At 44.6% G+C, this 15,913-nt stretch overlaps 1 protein-coding gene and 1 long non-coding RNA gene across 3 annotated transcripts; one reads left to right on the top strand and one right to left on the bottom strand.

The window, feature by feature from the left end:
* Positions 1 to 8,314: 8,314 nt before the first annotated feature.
* LOC149270146 (uncharacterized) lies at positions 8,315 to 11,149 on the bottom strand. The gene is made up of 2 exons (XM_089462765.1): positions 11,003 to 11,149; positions 8,315 to 10,902 (listed from the first exon to the last, which is right to left on the bottom strand). The coding sequence occupies exon 2, from the start codon at positions 10,323 to 10,325 to the stop codon at positions 8,490 to 8,492; it is 1,836 nt and encodes a 611-aa protein (XP_089318891.1). The 5' UTR covers positions 10,326 to 10,902; positions 11,003 to 11,149; the 3' UTR covers positions 8,315 to 8,489.
* Positions 11,150 to 11,214: 65 nt separating this feature from the next.
* LOC149270145 (uncharacterized) lies at positions 11,215 to 11,981 on the top strand. 2 transcript variants are annotated; one of them, XR_016268654.1, is made up of 3 exons: positions 11,215 to 11,591; positions 11,659 to 11,738; positions 11,801 to 11,981. It is a non-coding gene; the product is annotated as an uncharacterized LOC149270145 (long non-coding RNA). The 2 variants fall into 2 exon arrangements; XR_016268653.1 differs by having other exon boundaries at positions 11,399 to 11,591; positions 11,659 to 11,734.
* The last annotated feature ends 3,932 nt before the right edge of the window (positions 11,982 to 15,913 follow it).

Genomic DNA, 15,913 nt, shown 5'->3' with positions numbered 1-15,913 from the left:
GTGAGAAGCGCAGTTTCGTATCTAGAGTAACACCCAAATATGAATGAGAAGTGCCATTTTCAATGGTTTCGTTGCCAATGCGAATAGCCTGATATGGCGCTATAACTCTTAGCGTATGCATGATATGCATAGTCTTGTTTGCATTAATTGTAATGCACCACTTGCTCGCCCATTCAGCCAAACTATCCATATACGCCTGCTGCTGACTGAGCGCGACTGCTTGACGAGAGTCAGCCGAAAGAACGATGACGTCGTCAGCATAAGTGGCAATCAAAGTCCCTCGCGGATAAGCTGGCCTCGGTATATCGCTGGTGTACACATTGTACAAGATAGGCCCGAGCAAGCTACCTTGTGGCACACCAGCGTGAATTTGCTTAATACCTGAGCGACAGCCACCGTGACACTCAATAATAAAAGTGCGATCTGTTAGATAGCAGCAGAGGATGCGGTAGAGAGCATCCGGCAATAGCATCTTGAGCTTATACTTCAAGCCTGTATGCCACACTCGATCAAAGGCTTCTTTGATATCCATGTACACAGCAGAGCAGTATTTATGGTCATCAAACGCTTTAATAATAAATTGGGTGACTCGACCCAATTGCTGTTCAGCTGAGTGCGCCTTGCGGAATCCAAACTGGTGGCTGGGAATCGCATTTACAAGAGTATCTTGCTCCAGCATACGGCTCAAAATAAGATACTCGAGTATCTTTGAGAGGCCAGACAGCAGACTTATTGGCCTGTATGATGCGACGTGTTGCGTAGGCTTGCCAGGCTTATGCACCATCTTCACCATCGCTAACTTCCAGCAAGAGGGGAAATGACCCAGTCTAAAAGAGTTATTGCATATCAAGACGAGATACAGAATAGCCTTCATCGGCAGCGCTTTAATGGTGTGATTATCAATTTGATCCAATCCAGCCGCTTTTTTGTTCTCTAGCGTGCTGATGTGACTGATGACCTCAGCCGCAGTGACTGGCCGAAATGAGACTGAAGCAGTCAAAGATGGCTGGCTAACTTGAGCCTCGATCTCGGCCAGATCACTGGGCGGCGTAGTCACGATTGGCTGAAAACGCTGCTCAAGACTCGCAGCAAATGTTTCGGCCTTCTCGGCTGTTGTCTTGCACCAGACATTTTGCGCATTAGAGCCATTGCCACTGGAGGACTTCAACAGCGGTAGATTTGGAGCAGGCTGCCGCTTGATCTCGTTGGTCAGCCGCCAGAGCTTCTGCATACTATATCTATCAGTTGGATCGATAGATCTAAATAGCTCTTCCTCATACTTCTGCCTAGCATATATGAGCTCTTTGCGTATGCGATTCGATAGCCTGTTGCAGAGCATCTTAAGCATCGGATTGCGACTTCGAGTAAGATAGCGCTTGACTTGCTTATGGGCCTCGATAAGTTGCAGAGTCTGTCTATTTACTCGATATCTAGTCCTCTTTATCGTGCGTGGGTGCTGTGCATTCGCATAGTTTGCAGCATCTTCAATGTTTTTTACAAAAATATTGACCGCATCATCAATATCGTCAGCACTGTTGATCTCAGTGTTGAGCAAGATTTTGTCGTTTAGATAGCTCTGAAATTTGTTGATGTTAGCGTTCAGATCAAGTAGATGGCCTTTTGCTCTGCTGGTGACAGGCTTCTCAACCAGCTGAACTTGCAACGGGAGATGATCAGAGCTAAGCTCGAAAGAGTCAGTGATGGTCAGCAAATCTCGCCTGATACCTTTAAATAGCGCAAAGTCAATGGCAGACGGAGTTTGGCGCTGAATTAAACGGAAAATGGGTGGGCGACCCAGTTGCCAGAATGTTGCAATTCACTTGTAGAATACTATTGACTAGCATTCGGCCACGGAGACAAGATCTGGCGTTGCCCCACCACTGACTTTTCGCATTCCAGTCACCACCGACTATAAAAGTGTCACCCAGAGAAGATAGCAGGTTGTTGAAATCTTGCCCAGACCAGATGACTTGCGGCGGGCAGTAGATTGAGACAATATTGATATGACGGCCATTTTGCAGGCTGACTGAAACTTCGACAGATTGATGCGAGTCGTAAGATGTAAAGCGCATAGCATAATGGCATATATGTTGTTTAATTATAAAGGCTGCACCTCCTCTGCGCCTGTTTGAGGGGTGATTTGCTAAATAAACAATATAGCCATTAATAGCAATGCTATCGCTATCAGTCAGATGCGTCTCAGACACTAGCATTATGTCTATATCGTGCTTGACGAGATATAGATTGAGCTCATTAAGCTTTTTCTTGACACCGGCAGCATTCCAAAAAGATATCTTGATGTTGTTGACACGTTGAGTTACAGCATGCTGCAGTGCAGCGCTGCGTCTACTGGCATTTGGGGAAGTGGATACATTACTAGACATTTGAAGGCTCATTGGGACCAACTCTGGCCATCAAGAAGGCAAAGACAGTGGTCATCATCTCAATGAGTTTATCTAATTTAGCCTCTAATCTAGAGCTAACTTGTACTGGCATGCTTGGCATATTCGCATTTATTGGCTGCTCGAAACGTTGAAAATAAACACCCCCACTAACAGGATGCGCACCCCCATCTATTGGTTGCGGATGCCTACGGCGCGTACTCAGACTACGGCTACGTTTTGGCTGCGGCGGCCGCTGCGCGCTTGCCTGACTAGGCAAGCGGACTTGTTGCTGCTGCTGTTGCTGTTGTTGCTGTTGCAAAAGTTGTTGTTGTTGGCTACGTTTGGTGACATTTTGCCTCGATTGACGCTGTTTGCTGCTAATAGCTGCCGGCCCGACAGGCTGAGCAAATTGAAGGCCCGCCCGAAGAGCAGCCGAATAACTGGGCCCTGCACTAACAGTTTGCGGTCGTGACTGAGGGGGGGCTTGCTGAAAAAGATTTGGCATATTTGACAAATTTGGCATATTTGCTCGATTGCTCTGAGCAGCTGCAGTGGGAGCAGGCTTGGCTAAACTGTTTATGACCTTTGCTAGCTGCGTGGCACTTTCATTTTCGCGCTTCTTGCACGCTTCTTTATAAGAAGGGCAGCCTTTGTAGCTCGCGGCATGTGGGCCGGAGCAATTGGCACACTTCGCTGGAGTTTGGTCGCCTTTTTGCTTGCCACAGTCCGTGGAAGCATGATTGGCGCCGCACTTGACGCAGGCGAAGGGGCGACGGCAATAATTTTTTGTGTGCCCAAATTTCTGGCACCTATGGCATTGGGCAATTTCACTTGATTTGTACGGCCGCTCAATTTTTACACGCTGATTGCCAATGGCAGTTATTTGCAGCAAATCGGCATTGTTTGCACTGGCGGCCAACTCAACCTCAAAGAGGTCAAGCGGCTCTTTAGAGAAGCGTGATTTAATGCCTCTTAAGAAGCGAACTTCGTGCCCTAATTTGGCCAACTGCTCACGGATATAGTGATCCGGAGTGGAGAAGTGCAGATGCCGAATAACAGCTCTATAGCCGCGCTCGCATTTCAATTGAAATGTGTAATTCTCAATTGAATTTGCGTCGAGATATCTTACCAACTTGCGGTGCGTGGCAACGTCCTTGCACTGGACACGAATGCCGTGGTTAGCAGCAGGCTTGGTGGAGTAATTGTCCTGGCCAACAGCGTCATCCAGGCGTAATAGCAGAGGCATAATATCCGTCACGTTGGCGATAAATAGCGGCGCTGGCTTTGCACTCGGTTGCGCATGGCTGGCTCCAGTTGTAGTGGCGGCGGCAGCAGCAGTAACGGCGGCAGCACTAATAGCAGCTGCAGTGGCAGCATTAGGTGGCATAACTTGCACTTTTGCGGCTGTGCAAGCTTTATTGGCGAGGCAAGTTGCCTCTCGCTGCGTGTCCTCAGTCCTGGCGGTCCTTTTTTTTTTTTTTTTTTTTTACACACATTAGTGATCTCCGCCTCTTCCCATTCTCGTACATGAACAGCTGACCTGCAGCTGCATGATGAGGGGAAGAGTACGGGGATACTCTTTATTTATTTAATACTTCACAATAGCATTTTTTTTATAAATATAAATAGCGCCTATGAGATAATTAAAATCTAAAAAGGACTATATTTGTCGAAACTTTTCATTAAATGATTAAATTTAAATGGCCATAAGTGCACAAAAATAACAGTGCAGCTTAATGCTACAAAATACTAATAAAAAGAGCAAATTAAAGATAATTCAAAATAACAATAAAGTGCTTGAGTAGCTTACAATAGACTAATTAGATGAGTAAGATATAAGTTTAACAATAGTAATAGATGGCATTAATTAATATAATTCAATTTTTTCATTTATAAGCATCTACAAGATGCACAGAGAAAAATAGCCCCAAGTGGCCAATTGGAATAATAGAGAAAAGTCGAGACAAAGTCTGGTCATTTTCTCCAATACGGGCTTAAGCTAAAATTAGCTTTGATCTCTATGTGATCCAAATACGACCCTATAGGCAGCAAGTGGTGATGATGGTGGTAGTGGCCGCGGCATTGGCGCAATACCCTCGAAAACAGGTAGTCGTTGCGGCTGGTGGGCTGCTGTTTGTGCAGCTTCGTTGCGTTGCTGAGCCTCACGTCGGCGAAGGAATCGCTCCCTACTTTCAGCAATTTCGTCGGCTTCCCGTTGTAGTTGTCGCTGGGTGCGTAGAGCAATGTCATTGGCCAAATGCATGCTTACGAGACTCGTGTATCTTGCCAATGTTATCCGCTGTGGGATGAACGGGTCGTAGGCAATGTTTTTGGCCAAGTTGTTGCTATGGACCCGGAGTCGATCATAGTATTTGGCGCAGAGAGTGTTGAATATATCATCCGCAGATGAAACTTCCAAATCAGCTCTGATGCGCGCGTTCGAAACAAAGTACTGAGCACCAGAAATGGCTCTTAGAGCTTTGTTGTGTACGACTCGAATGCGGTTGAATTTTTCTGTTCGTATGCCTATGAAGAACACACATTAATGATCTCCGCCTCTTCCCATTCTCGTACATGAACAGCTGACCTGCAGCTGCATGATGAGGGGAAGAGTACGGGGATACTCTTTATTTATTTAATACTTCACAATAGCATTTTTTTATAAATATAAATAGCGCCTATGAGATAACTAAAATCTAAAAAGGACTATATTTGTCGAAACTTTTCATTAAATGATTAAATTTAAATGGCCATAAGTGCACAAAAATAACAGTGCAGCTTAATGTTACAAAATACTAATAAAAAGAGCAAATTAAAGATAATTCAAAATAACAATAAAGTGCTTGAGTAGCTTACATAGACTAATTAGATGAGTAAGATAAAAGTTTAACAATAGTAATAGATAGCATTAATTAATATAATTCAATTTTTTCATTTATAAGCATCTACAAGATGCACAGAGAAAAATAGCCCCAAGTGGCCAATTGGAATAATAGAGAAAAGTCGAGACAAAGTCTGGTCATTTTCTCCAATACGGGCTTAAGCTAAAATTAGCTTTGATCTCTATGTGATCCAAATACGACCCTATAGGCAGCAAGTGGTGATGGTGGTGGTAGTGGCCGCGGCATTGGCGCAATACTCTCGAAAACAGGTAGTCGTTGCGGCTGGTGGGCTGCTGTTTGTGCAGCTTCGTTGCGTTGCTGAGCCTCACGTCGGCGAAGGAATCGCTCCCTACTTTCAGCAATTTCGTCGGCTTCCCGTTGTAGTTGTCGCTGGGTGCGTAGAGCAATGTCATTGGCCAAATGCATGCTTACGAGACTCGTGTATCTTGCCAATGTTATCCGCTGTGGGATGAACGGGTCGTAGGCAATGTTTTTGGCCAAGTTGTTGGTATGGACCCGGAGTCGATCATAGTATTTGGCGCAGAGATTGTTGAGTATATCATCCGCAGATAAAACTTCTAGATCAGCTCTGATGCGCGCGTTCGAAACAAAGTACTGAGCACCAGAAATGGCTCTCAGAGCTTTGTTGTGTACGACTCGAATGCGGCTGAATTGCGCCTCAGATAGCAAAGCACCCCATACAGGCAGCGAGTATTGCCAAAGTGGAGCAACTAGCTGCTTGTATATGATGACTTTAGTCCTTAGAGTCAATTTACTGTCTTTATTGATGAGCCAATCTATCTTTTTAAGCCTAGCCCTAACCCTAGTAACGACCGTAGTGACATGTTGTGAGAAGCGCAGTTTCGTATCTAGAGTAACACCCAAATATGAATGAGAAGTGTCATTTTCAATGGTTTCGTTGCCAATGCGAATAGCCTGATATGGCGCTATAACTCTAAGCGTATGCATGATATGCATAGTCTTGTTTGCATTAATTGTAATGCACCACTTGCTTGCCCATTCAGCCAAACTATCCATATACGCCTGCTGCTGACTGAGCGCGACTGATTGACGAGAGTCAGCCGAAAGAACGATGACGTCGTCAGCATAAGTGGCAATCAATATCCCACGTAGGCGAGTTGGCCTTGGTATGTCGCTGGTGTATATATTATACAAGATAGGCCCGAGCAAGCTACCTTGAGGCACACCAGCGTGAATTTGCTTAATACCTGAGCGACAGCCACCGTGACACTCAACAATAAACGTCCGATCAACTAAGTAGCAGCAGAGGATGCGGTAGAGAGCATCCGGCAATAGCATCTTGAGCTTATATTTCAAGCCTGTATGCCACACTCGATCAAAGGCTTCCTTGATATCCATATAGACAGCAGAGCAGTATTTGCGGTCATCAAACGCTTTAATAATAAATTGAGTAACTCGACCCAATTGCTGCTCAGCTGAATGCGCCTTGCGGAATCCAAATTGATGATTTGGAATCGCATTTACAAGAGTATCTTGCTCCAGCATACGGCTCAAAATTAGATACTCAAGTATCTTAGAGAGGCCAGACAGCAGACTTATTGGCCTGTATGATGCAACATGGTGCGTAGGCTTGCCAGGCTTATGCACCATCTTCACCACAGCTAGCTTCCAGCTCGAGGGGAAATGACTCAGTCGTAGTGAGTTGTTGCAAATGAGCACAAGATACAACACGGCCTTCAATGGCAGCGCTTTAATAGTGTGATTATCAATTTGATCCAATCCAGCAGCTTTTTTGTTCTCTAGCGTGCTGATGTGACTGATGACCTCAGCCGCAGTGACTGGCCGAAATGAGACTGAAGCAGTCAAAGATGGCTGGCTAACTTGAGCCTCGATCTCGGCCAGATCACTGGGCGGCGTAGACACGATTGGCTGAAAACGCTGCTCAAGACTTGCAGCAAATGTTTCGGCCTTCTCGGCTGTTGTCTTGCACCAGACATTTTGCGCATTAGAGCCATTGCCACTGGAGGACTTCAACAGCGGTAGATTTGGAGCAGGCTGCCGCTTGATCTCGTTGGTCAGTCGCCAGAGCTTCTGCATACTATATCTATCAGTTGGATCGATAGATCTAAATAGCTCTTCCTCATACTTCTGCCTAGCATTTATAAGCTCTTTGCGTATGCGATTCGATAGCCTGTTGCAGAGCATCTTAAGCATCGGATTGCGACTTCGAGTCAGATAGCGCTTGATTTGCTTATGGGCCTCGATAAGTTGCAGAGTCTGTCTATTTACGCGATATCTAGTCCTCTTTATCGTGCGTGGGTGCTGTGCATTCGCATAGTTTGCAGCATCTTCAATGTTTTTTACAAAAATATTGACCGCATCATCAATATCGTCAGCACTGTTGATCTCAGTGTTGAGCAAGATTTTGTCGTTTAGATAGCTCTGAAATTTGTTGATGTTAGCGTTCAGATCAAGTAGATGGCCTTTTGCTCTGCTGGTGACAGGCTTCTCAACCAGCTGAACTTGCAACGGGAGATGATCAGAGCTAAGCTCGAAAGAGTCAGTGATGGTCAGCAAATCTCGCCTGATGCCTTTAAATAGCGCAAAGTCAATGGCAGACGGAGTTTGGCGCGAATTAAACGGAAAATGGGTGGGCGACCCAGTTGCCAGAATGTTGCAATTCACTTGTAGAATACTATTGACTAGCATTCGGCCACGGAGACAAGATCTGGCGTTGCCCCACCACTGACTTTTCGCATTCCAGTCACCACCGACTATAAAAGTGTCACCCAGAGAAGATAGCAGGTTGTTGAAATCTTGCCCAGACCAGATGACTTGCGGCGGGCAGTAGATTGAGACAATATTGATATGACGGCCATTTTGCAGGCTGACTGAAACTTCGACAGATTGATGCGAGTCGTTAGATGTAAAGCGCATAGCATAATGGCATATATGTTGTTTAATTATGAAAGCTGCACCTCCTCTACGCCTGTTTGAAGGGTGGTTTGCTAAATAAACAATATAGCCATTAATAGCAATGCTATCGCTATCAGTCAGATGCGTCTCAGACACTAGCATTATGTCTACATCATGCTTGACGAGATATAGATTGAGCTCATTAAGCTTTTTCTTGACACCGGCAGCATTCCAAAAAGATATCTTGATGTTGTTGACACGTTGAGTTACAGCATGCTGCAGTGCAGCGCTGCGTCTACTGGCATTTGGGGAAGTGGATACATTACTAGACATTTGAAGGCTCATTGGGACCAACTCTGGCCATCAAGAAGGCAAAGACAGTGGTCATCATCTCAATGAGTTTATCTAATTTAGCCTCTAATCTAGAGCTAACTTGTACTGGCATGCTTGGCATATTCGCATTTATTGGCTGCTCGAAGCGTTGAAAATGAACACCCCCACTAATAGGATGCGCACTCCCATCCAAAGGTTGCTGATGCCTACGGCGCGTACTTAGGCTACGGCTGCGTTTTGGCTGCAGCGGCCGCTGTGCGCTTGCCTGCCTAGGCAAACGGACTTGTTGCTGCTGCTGTTGTTGTTGCTGGTTAACTTTGGTGGCTTTTTGCCTCGACTGACGCTGTTTGCTGCTAATAGCTGCCGGTCCGACAGGCTGAGCAAATTGAAGGCCAGCCCGAAGAGCAGCCGAATAACTGGGCCCTGCACTAACAGTTTGCGGTCGTGACTGAGGGGGGGCTTGCTGTAAAAGATTTGGCATATTAGACATGTTTGGTATACTTGCTCGACTGCTCTGAGCAGCAGTAGTGGCAGCTGGCTTGGCTAAGTTGCTAATGACTTTAGCTAGTTGCGTGGCACTTTCATTTTCGCGCTTCTTGCACGCTTCTTTATAAGAAGGGCAGCCTTTGTAGCTCGCGGCATGTGGGCCGGAGCAATTGGCACACTTTGCTGGAGTTTGGTCGCCTTTTTGCTTGCCACAGTCCGTGGAAGCATGATTGGCGCCGCACTTGACGCAGGCGAAGGGGCGACGGCAATAATTCTTTGTGTGCCCGAATTTTTGGCACCTATGGCATTGAGCAATTTCATTTGTTTTATACGGCCGCTCAATTTTGACACGCTGGTTGCCAATGGCCGTAATTTGCAGCAATTCTGCGTTGTTTGCGCTGACGGCCAACTCAACCTCAAAGAGGTCAAGCGGCTCTTTAGAGAAGCGTGATTTAATGCCTCTTAAGAAGCGAACTTCGTGGCCTAATTTGGCCAACTGCTCACGGATATAGTGATCCGGAGTGGAAAAGTGCAGATGCCGAATAACAGCTCTATAGCCGCGCTCGCATTTTAATTGAAATGTGTAATTTTCAATTGCATTAGCATCGAGGTACTTTACCAATTTGCGGTGCGTGGCGACGTCCTTGCACTGGACCCGAATGCCGTGGTTAGCAGCCGGCTTGGTGGTGTAGCTCTCCTGGCCGATAGCATCATCCAGGCGAATTAGAAGCGGCATTATGTCCGTGACGTTGGCAAGAAATAGCGGCGCTGGCTTTGCACTCGGTTGCGCATGGCTGGCTCCAGTTGTAGTGGCAGCGGCAGCAGCAGTAACGGCGGCAGCACTAATAGCAGCTGCAGCGGCAGCATTAGGTGGCATAGCTTGCACTTTTGCAGCTGTGCGAGCTTTATTAACGAGGCCAGTTGCCACTTGCTGTGTGTCCTCAGTCCTGGTGGTCCGCGCAGAGTCGTCAAGTTGCAGGCAGTCCTCATCGCTGCCATCCAGATCAACTGCGTCCAGCTGCGCAGTCTTCTTCTTTGGGCTGTCGCCTTTTTCAGCAGTCCTCTTTGCTGCTCTCTCACTAGAGAGCGGCTTTGTAGCACTTTGAATTGCATTTTTTGCAGCAAGATATTCGGCGACCATAGATTCCGCAGAAGTGGATGGTTTTGCCTTTAATTGCTGAGCCGCAGCTCGAGAAGTTGTTGGTCGTGCCGTAACCACACTTTTCTTCACCGGCACTTTTAATGGCGTGGGCGCAGGCGCTAGTGGCTGCGAGTCGATTAATAATTCGACTTCCACGTCCATATCCTCGTCACCGTCATCTGCAGTATAGCCCCTAGGCATTGCAGCAATTTAATTTGCAAAATTCAATTGCAAAAACACCGATTTAAATAGATTTAAATTACAACTCTTTTTTTTTTTCTGTTCGTATGTTACAAGAGAACACACAATAATGATCTCCCCTTCTTCCCATCTCAAACATGATCAGCTGTCCTGCAGCTGCATGGCGAGGGGAAGAGAGAGTGGAGATACTTTTTATTCAAACAATACTTTACAATAGCATTTCTTAAGAATATGATTAGCGCCTATAGATACTTAAAAGTATACAAAAGGTCGATATTTGTCGTAACTTTTCATAATATGAATTAATTTAAATAGCAATAAGTGCACAAAAATAACAGTGCAGCTTAATTTTACAAAATATAAAGATAAAGAGCAAATTTAAGGTAATAAGATACAAAAGAGTGCTTGAATAGCTGATAATAGACTAAGTAGTTAATTAAGATTAATATTTTACAATAGTAAGAAGTAGCATTATTTAATATAATTCAGATATTTCATTTATAAGCATCTGCAAGATGCAGTGAGAAATCAGCTCAAAGTGGCCAATTGGAGTTATAGAGAAAAGTCGAGACAAGGTCTGGTCATTTTCTCCATTACATGTATAAGTTAAAAAATAGTTTTAATTGCATAAAGTTAATAAAAATTGATAAGAATAATAATATACTTTACATATTTACATTTAAGTTTCAATGGCTATAAGAATCTGCACAACTGTCAACACAAAGTGCAAAGTTGTTACATATGTAATTATCGGCGAGTTATCGAATGTAATAACATGAATATATGGCAAGTAAAAGACTATGAACAATAAGAATTAGCAATAGATAATAATTATTGGCGATAGGATCTAGAGTTAGTGTAATTAATTAATTTACTAGTATTTTTAATTATTATTAAGTTTAGTTTACATATTTACAATGCATATATAGCAATAATAGTGCAATGTATCGCATATGCATACATATATTTTAATTTAGTTGCTGCTATAATATAATTGTTTTTAATTTAATTATATATAGTTATAAGTTTATAGGATTTAATAATTTGAATAAAAATTAGCTTTTCAATTCGTTTTAGTAGTTTTGATTTCGAAAGTATTAATTCAATATATTGCAAGTGCAATTGTACATGTGACGATGCATCCCTGGTTATATGTAAATACCTATCGGAGTGCACAATCAAAACAAAACAAAGTCAGCTGATTGCAAATTGCATTAAATGCAAATTTGATGCTGCTAATTGATACATATGTATAAATATTAATAAGTAAGTAAGTGAAATTAATAATATTAAAAATGTATACTGATTAATTGCTGTCTTTTTATATATATAGCTGCTGCAGTGCAAAATGCAAGGGAGCTCAGAAACTGAAGACAGAGGAATTGCATAGATTGCGATCAGACTGGCTGGTATGTGAGTTTTGCAAAATTTAATAAAAGTGTTAAAAGATTTCTAATGTTGATTTTTCTTTGCAGAGTACAATCACTAGAGCAAGGAGAACTAGCCAAGTGGGCTCCGCGGCCAATAGGGCATTTATTTAAGTTAGTTTCAGGCTCATTCAAATTGTACATATGTTGTAGGCGCAAGCACCACTATATATGTTCGCTGCACATATGTATATATGTGCTGAAAATAAACTTTTGAGCTGAAAATAGACATCTAAATTGTATGTTATTTGTTGGTTTAGTTACTCTTCTAAGTAAATAGTGCAATAGCCTGTTGCTAATTGTGATATTTGTATATACAAATGATCAATTTGAATGACAATTAGATTTGATACTTATTTGTGTGTCTGGCTAGAAGCCTCTTGAGAAGAGTAGATTTAATCAGTCCGGTAGGTCATCTAGGTCGATGATGGGTGGGCGCATGGGGGCCATGGTGGGTGGTAACGGCGCCAACTGCTGGAATATAGGCAGGCGCGGCTGCAAAGCAGCTGCGTCACCTATATTATGAGCCACTCCAGAAGCAGGTGTGTGTGCAGCCAGGCCGATCGGTGGAGCATTGTTGCGTCGATTCTCACTGGAGTTGCGAGGAGGATCTGGATACGATCTCGTGAATCGCTCCGCTATTAGTCGTCGGCTGTGCTCGCGAAAGGTGATCGGGCCATACTCTGGCGGATGTAGGCGACGGTATCTTTCTCTAAACTCAGCATTTTCATCAGCTTCTCTTTGCCGCTGTCGCTGACTGCGCAGAGCAATATCATCAGCCAGCAGAGTGTTAATGAGATTCGTGTATCTGGGCATAGTTAGCCGCTGTGGGATGAACGGATCATAGACAATCTTTCTAGCATCGTTGTTGCTGTGTACACGTAGTCTGTCGAAGTACTTTGTGCAGAGATTATTGAATATTTCATCAGCAGACAAGACATCCAGTGCAGATCTGATGCGTGCATTAGAGACAAAGTACTGAGCACCAGATATGGCTCTTAAAGCTTTATCGTGAATAACTCTGATGCGGCTGAATTGGGTCTCGGATAGAAGAGCACCCCATACAGGTAGCGAGTATTGCCATAGTGGGGCAACAAGCTGCTTGTATATGATAGTTTTAGTTTTTAGAGATAGTTTACTATCTTTATTAATGAGCCAATCTATCTTTTTAAGCCTAGCCCTAACCCTAGTAACGACCGTAGTGACATGTTGAGTGAGGCGCAGTCTAGAATCTAACGTAACGCCCAGATATGGATGCGAGGTGCCATTTTCAATAGTTTCGTTGCCAATGCGAATAGCCTGATATGGTGCTATAGGCCTGAGTGTATGCATGATGTGCATAGTTTTATTCGCATTAATTGTAATGCACCACTTGCGCGCCCATTCAGCCAGTCTATCCATGTAAGCTTGCTGTGAGTTAAGCGCATCTGCTTGTCGATAGTCTGCTGCAAGAACAATGACGTCATCAGCATAGGTGGCAATACGAACTCCATGAAGACAAGTTGTAGCTGGTATATCGCTGGTGTATATATTATACAGCACTGGCCCAAGCAGGCTGCCTTGTGGCACACCAGCGTGAATCTGCCTGATTCCTGAGCGACATCCACCGTGGCACTCAACAATAAAAGAGCGATCTGTTAGATAGCAACAGAGAATGCGATAGAGAGCGATCGGCAGTAGTGACTTGAGTTTGTATTTCAAGCCTGTATGCCACACTCGATCAAAAGCTTCTTTAATGTCCATATAGACAGCAGAGCAGTATTTATGGTCATCAAATGCTTTAATAATGTACTGGGTGACTCGACCCAATTGCTGTTCAGCTGAGTGAGCTTTGCGGAATCCGAATTGATGGCTTGGAATCGCATTTATAAGAGCATCTTGCTCAAGCATACGGCTCAATATTAAGTGCTCCAGTATCTTCGAGAGGCCAGATAGAAGACTTATTGGCCTGTATGATGAAACATGTTGCGTAGGCTTGCCAGGCTTGTGCACCATCTTCACCATCGCTAGCTTCCAGCAAGAGGGGAAATGACCCAGTCTAAAGGAGTTGTTGCAGATCAAAACAAGATACAAAATAGCCTTCATTGGCAGCGCTTTGATGGTGTGGTTATCAATTTGATCCAATCCAGCCGCTTTCTTGTTCTCAAGCGTGCTGATGTGACTGATGACTTCAGCCGCAGTGACTGGCCGAAAAGAGACTGAAGGAGTCAAAGATGGCTGGCTAACTTGAGCCTCAATCTCAGCCAGATCACTGGGCGACGTGGTCACGATGGGATGGAATCGCTGTTCAAGACTTGCAGCAAATGTTTCAGCCTTCTCGGCAGTAGTCTTGCACCAAACGTTATGAGCGTTAGAGCCATTGCCACTGGAGGACTTCAATAGCGGTAGATTTGGGGCAGGCTGTCGCTTAATTTCGTTGGTCAGTCGCCAGAGTTTCTGCATACTATATCTATCAGTTGGATCGATAGATCTAAATAGCTCTTCCTCATACTTCTGCCTAGCATCTATGAGCTCTTTGCGAATGCGATTCGACAGCCTGTTGCAGAGCTGCTTCGCCAAAGGATTGCGATTTCGAACGAGATAGCGCTTGATTTGCTTGTGGGCCTCGACAAGTTGCAGAGTCTGTCTATTAACTCGAAATCTAGCTCTCGTTATCTTGCGTGGGCTCTGTGGATTCGCATAGTTTGCAGCATCTTCAATGTTTTTGACGAAAATATTAACAGCATCATCGACGTCGTCCTCACTGTTGATCTCAGTGTTGAGCAAGATTCTGTCGTTTAGATAGCTCTGGAATCTGTTAATGTTTGCATTCAGATGCAGAAGATGGCCTTTTGCTTTGCTAGTGATTGGCTTCTCGACCAGCTGAACTTGCAACGGAAGATGGTCAGAGCTGAGCTCAAATGAGTCAGAGATGGCCAGCAATTCACGCCTGATGCCTTTAAAAAGCGCAAAGTCAATGGCAGACGGAGTTTGGCGTGCATTAAATGGATAATGGGTGGGCGATCCAGTTGCCAAGATGTTGCAGTTCACTTGCAGGATACTGTTGACTAGTGTGCGGCCACGGATACAGGATCTGGCGTTGCCCCACCACTGACTTTTCGCGTTCCAGTCACCACCGACTATAAAAGTGTCACCCAGAGCTAATAGCAGGTTGTTGAAATCTTGTCCAGACCAAATGAGTTGCGGCGGGCAGTAGATAGCTACGATGTTGATGTGTCTGCCGTTTTGCAAGCTGACTGAAACTTCAACAGATTGATGCGAGTCATTTGATGTACAACGCATCGCATAATGGCATATATTTTGTTTAATTATGAAAGCTGCACCTCCTCTCCTCCTGTTTGAGGGGTGGTTTGCTAAATAAACGATATAGCCATTGATAGCAATGCTATCGCTATCAATCAGATGCGTCTCAGACACAAGCATAATGTCTATATCGTGCTTGACGAGATACAGATTGAGCTCATTAAGTTTTTTCTTGACACCAGCAGCATTCCAGAAAGATATCTTGATGTTGTTGACACGTTGAGATACGCGAGGCTGCAGTGCAGCGCTGCGTCTACTGGCATTTGGGGAAGTGGATATGTTGTTAGACATTAGAGCTCTCAATGGGACCAAATTTGGCCAACAGGAAGGCTATGAGGTTGGTCAGCAAATCAATAATTTTATCCGATTTGTCGCGATTCTGATTGGGCACTAATCTGGGGCCAGCTTGCACTGACATACTTGGCATATTCGCATTCGTTGGCTGCTCGAAACGTTGAGGATAAACACCCCCACTATTAGGATGCGCACCCCCATCTATGTGTTGTGGACGCCTACGGCGCGTGCTCAGGCTGCGGCTACGCATTTGCTGCAGCGGCCGCTGTGCGCTTGTCTGCCTAGGCAAACGTACTTGTTGCTGCTGCTGTTGTTGATGCATGAGTTGTTGTTGTTGTTGGCTACGTTTGGTGGCTTTTTGTCTGGACTGACGCTGTTTGCTGCTAATTGCTGCCGGCCCGATAGGCTGAGCAAACTCTAAACCCGCCCGAAGGGCAGCCGAATAGCTGGGCCCACTAACTGTTTGCGGTCGTGACTGAGGGGAGACTTGCTGTAAAAGATTTGGCATATTTAACAAATTGGGCATATTTGGGCGACTGCTCTGAGCAGTTGCAGTGGGAGCAG

This window comes from Drosophila arizonae, chromosome 2 (genome assembly GCF_054131065.1).
Source record: "Drosophila arizonae isolate 15081-1271.41 chromosome 2, UAZ_ARI_1.0, whole genome shotgun sequence".
Lineage (NCBI taxonomy): Eukaryota > Metazoa > Arthropoda > Insecta > Diptera > Drosophilidae > Drosophila > Drosophila arizonae.
This window is presented reverse-complemented; position numbering and strand designations above follow the sequence as displayed.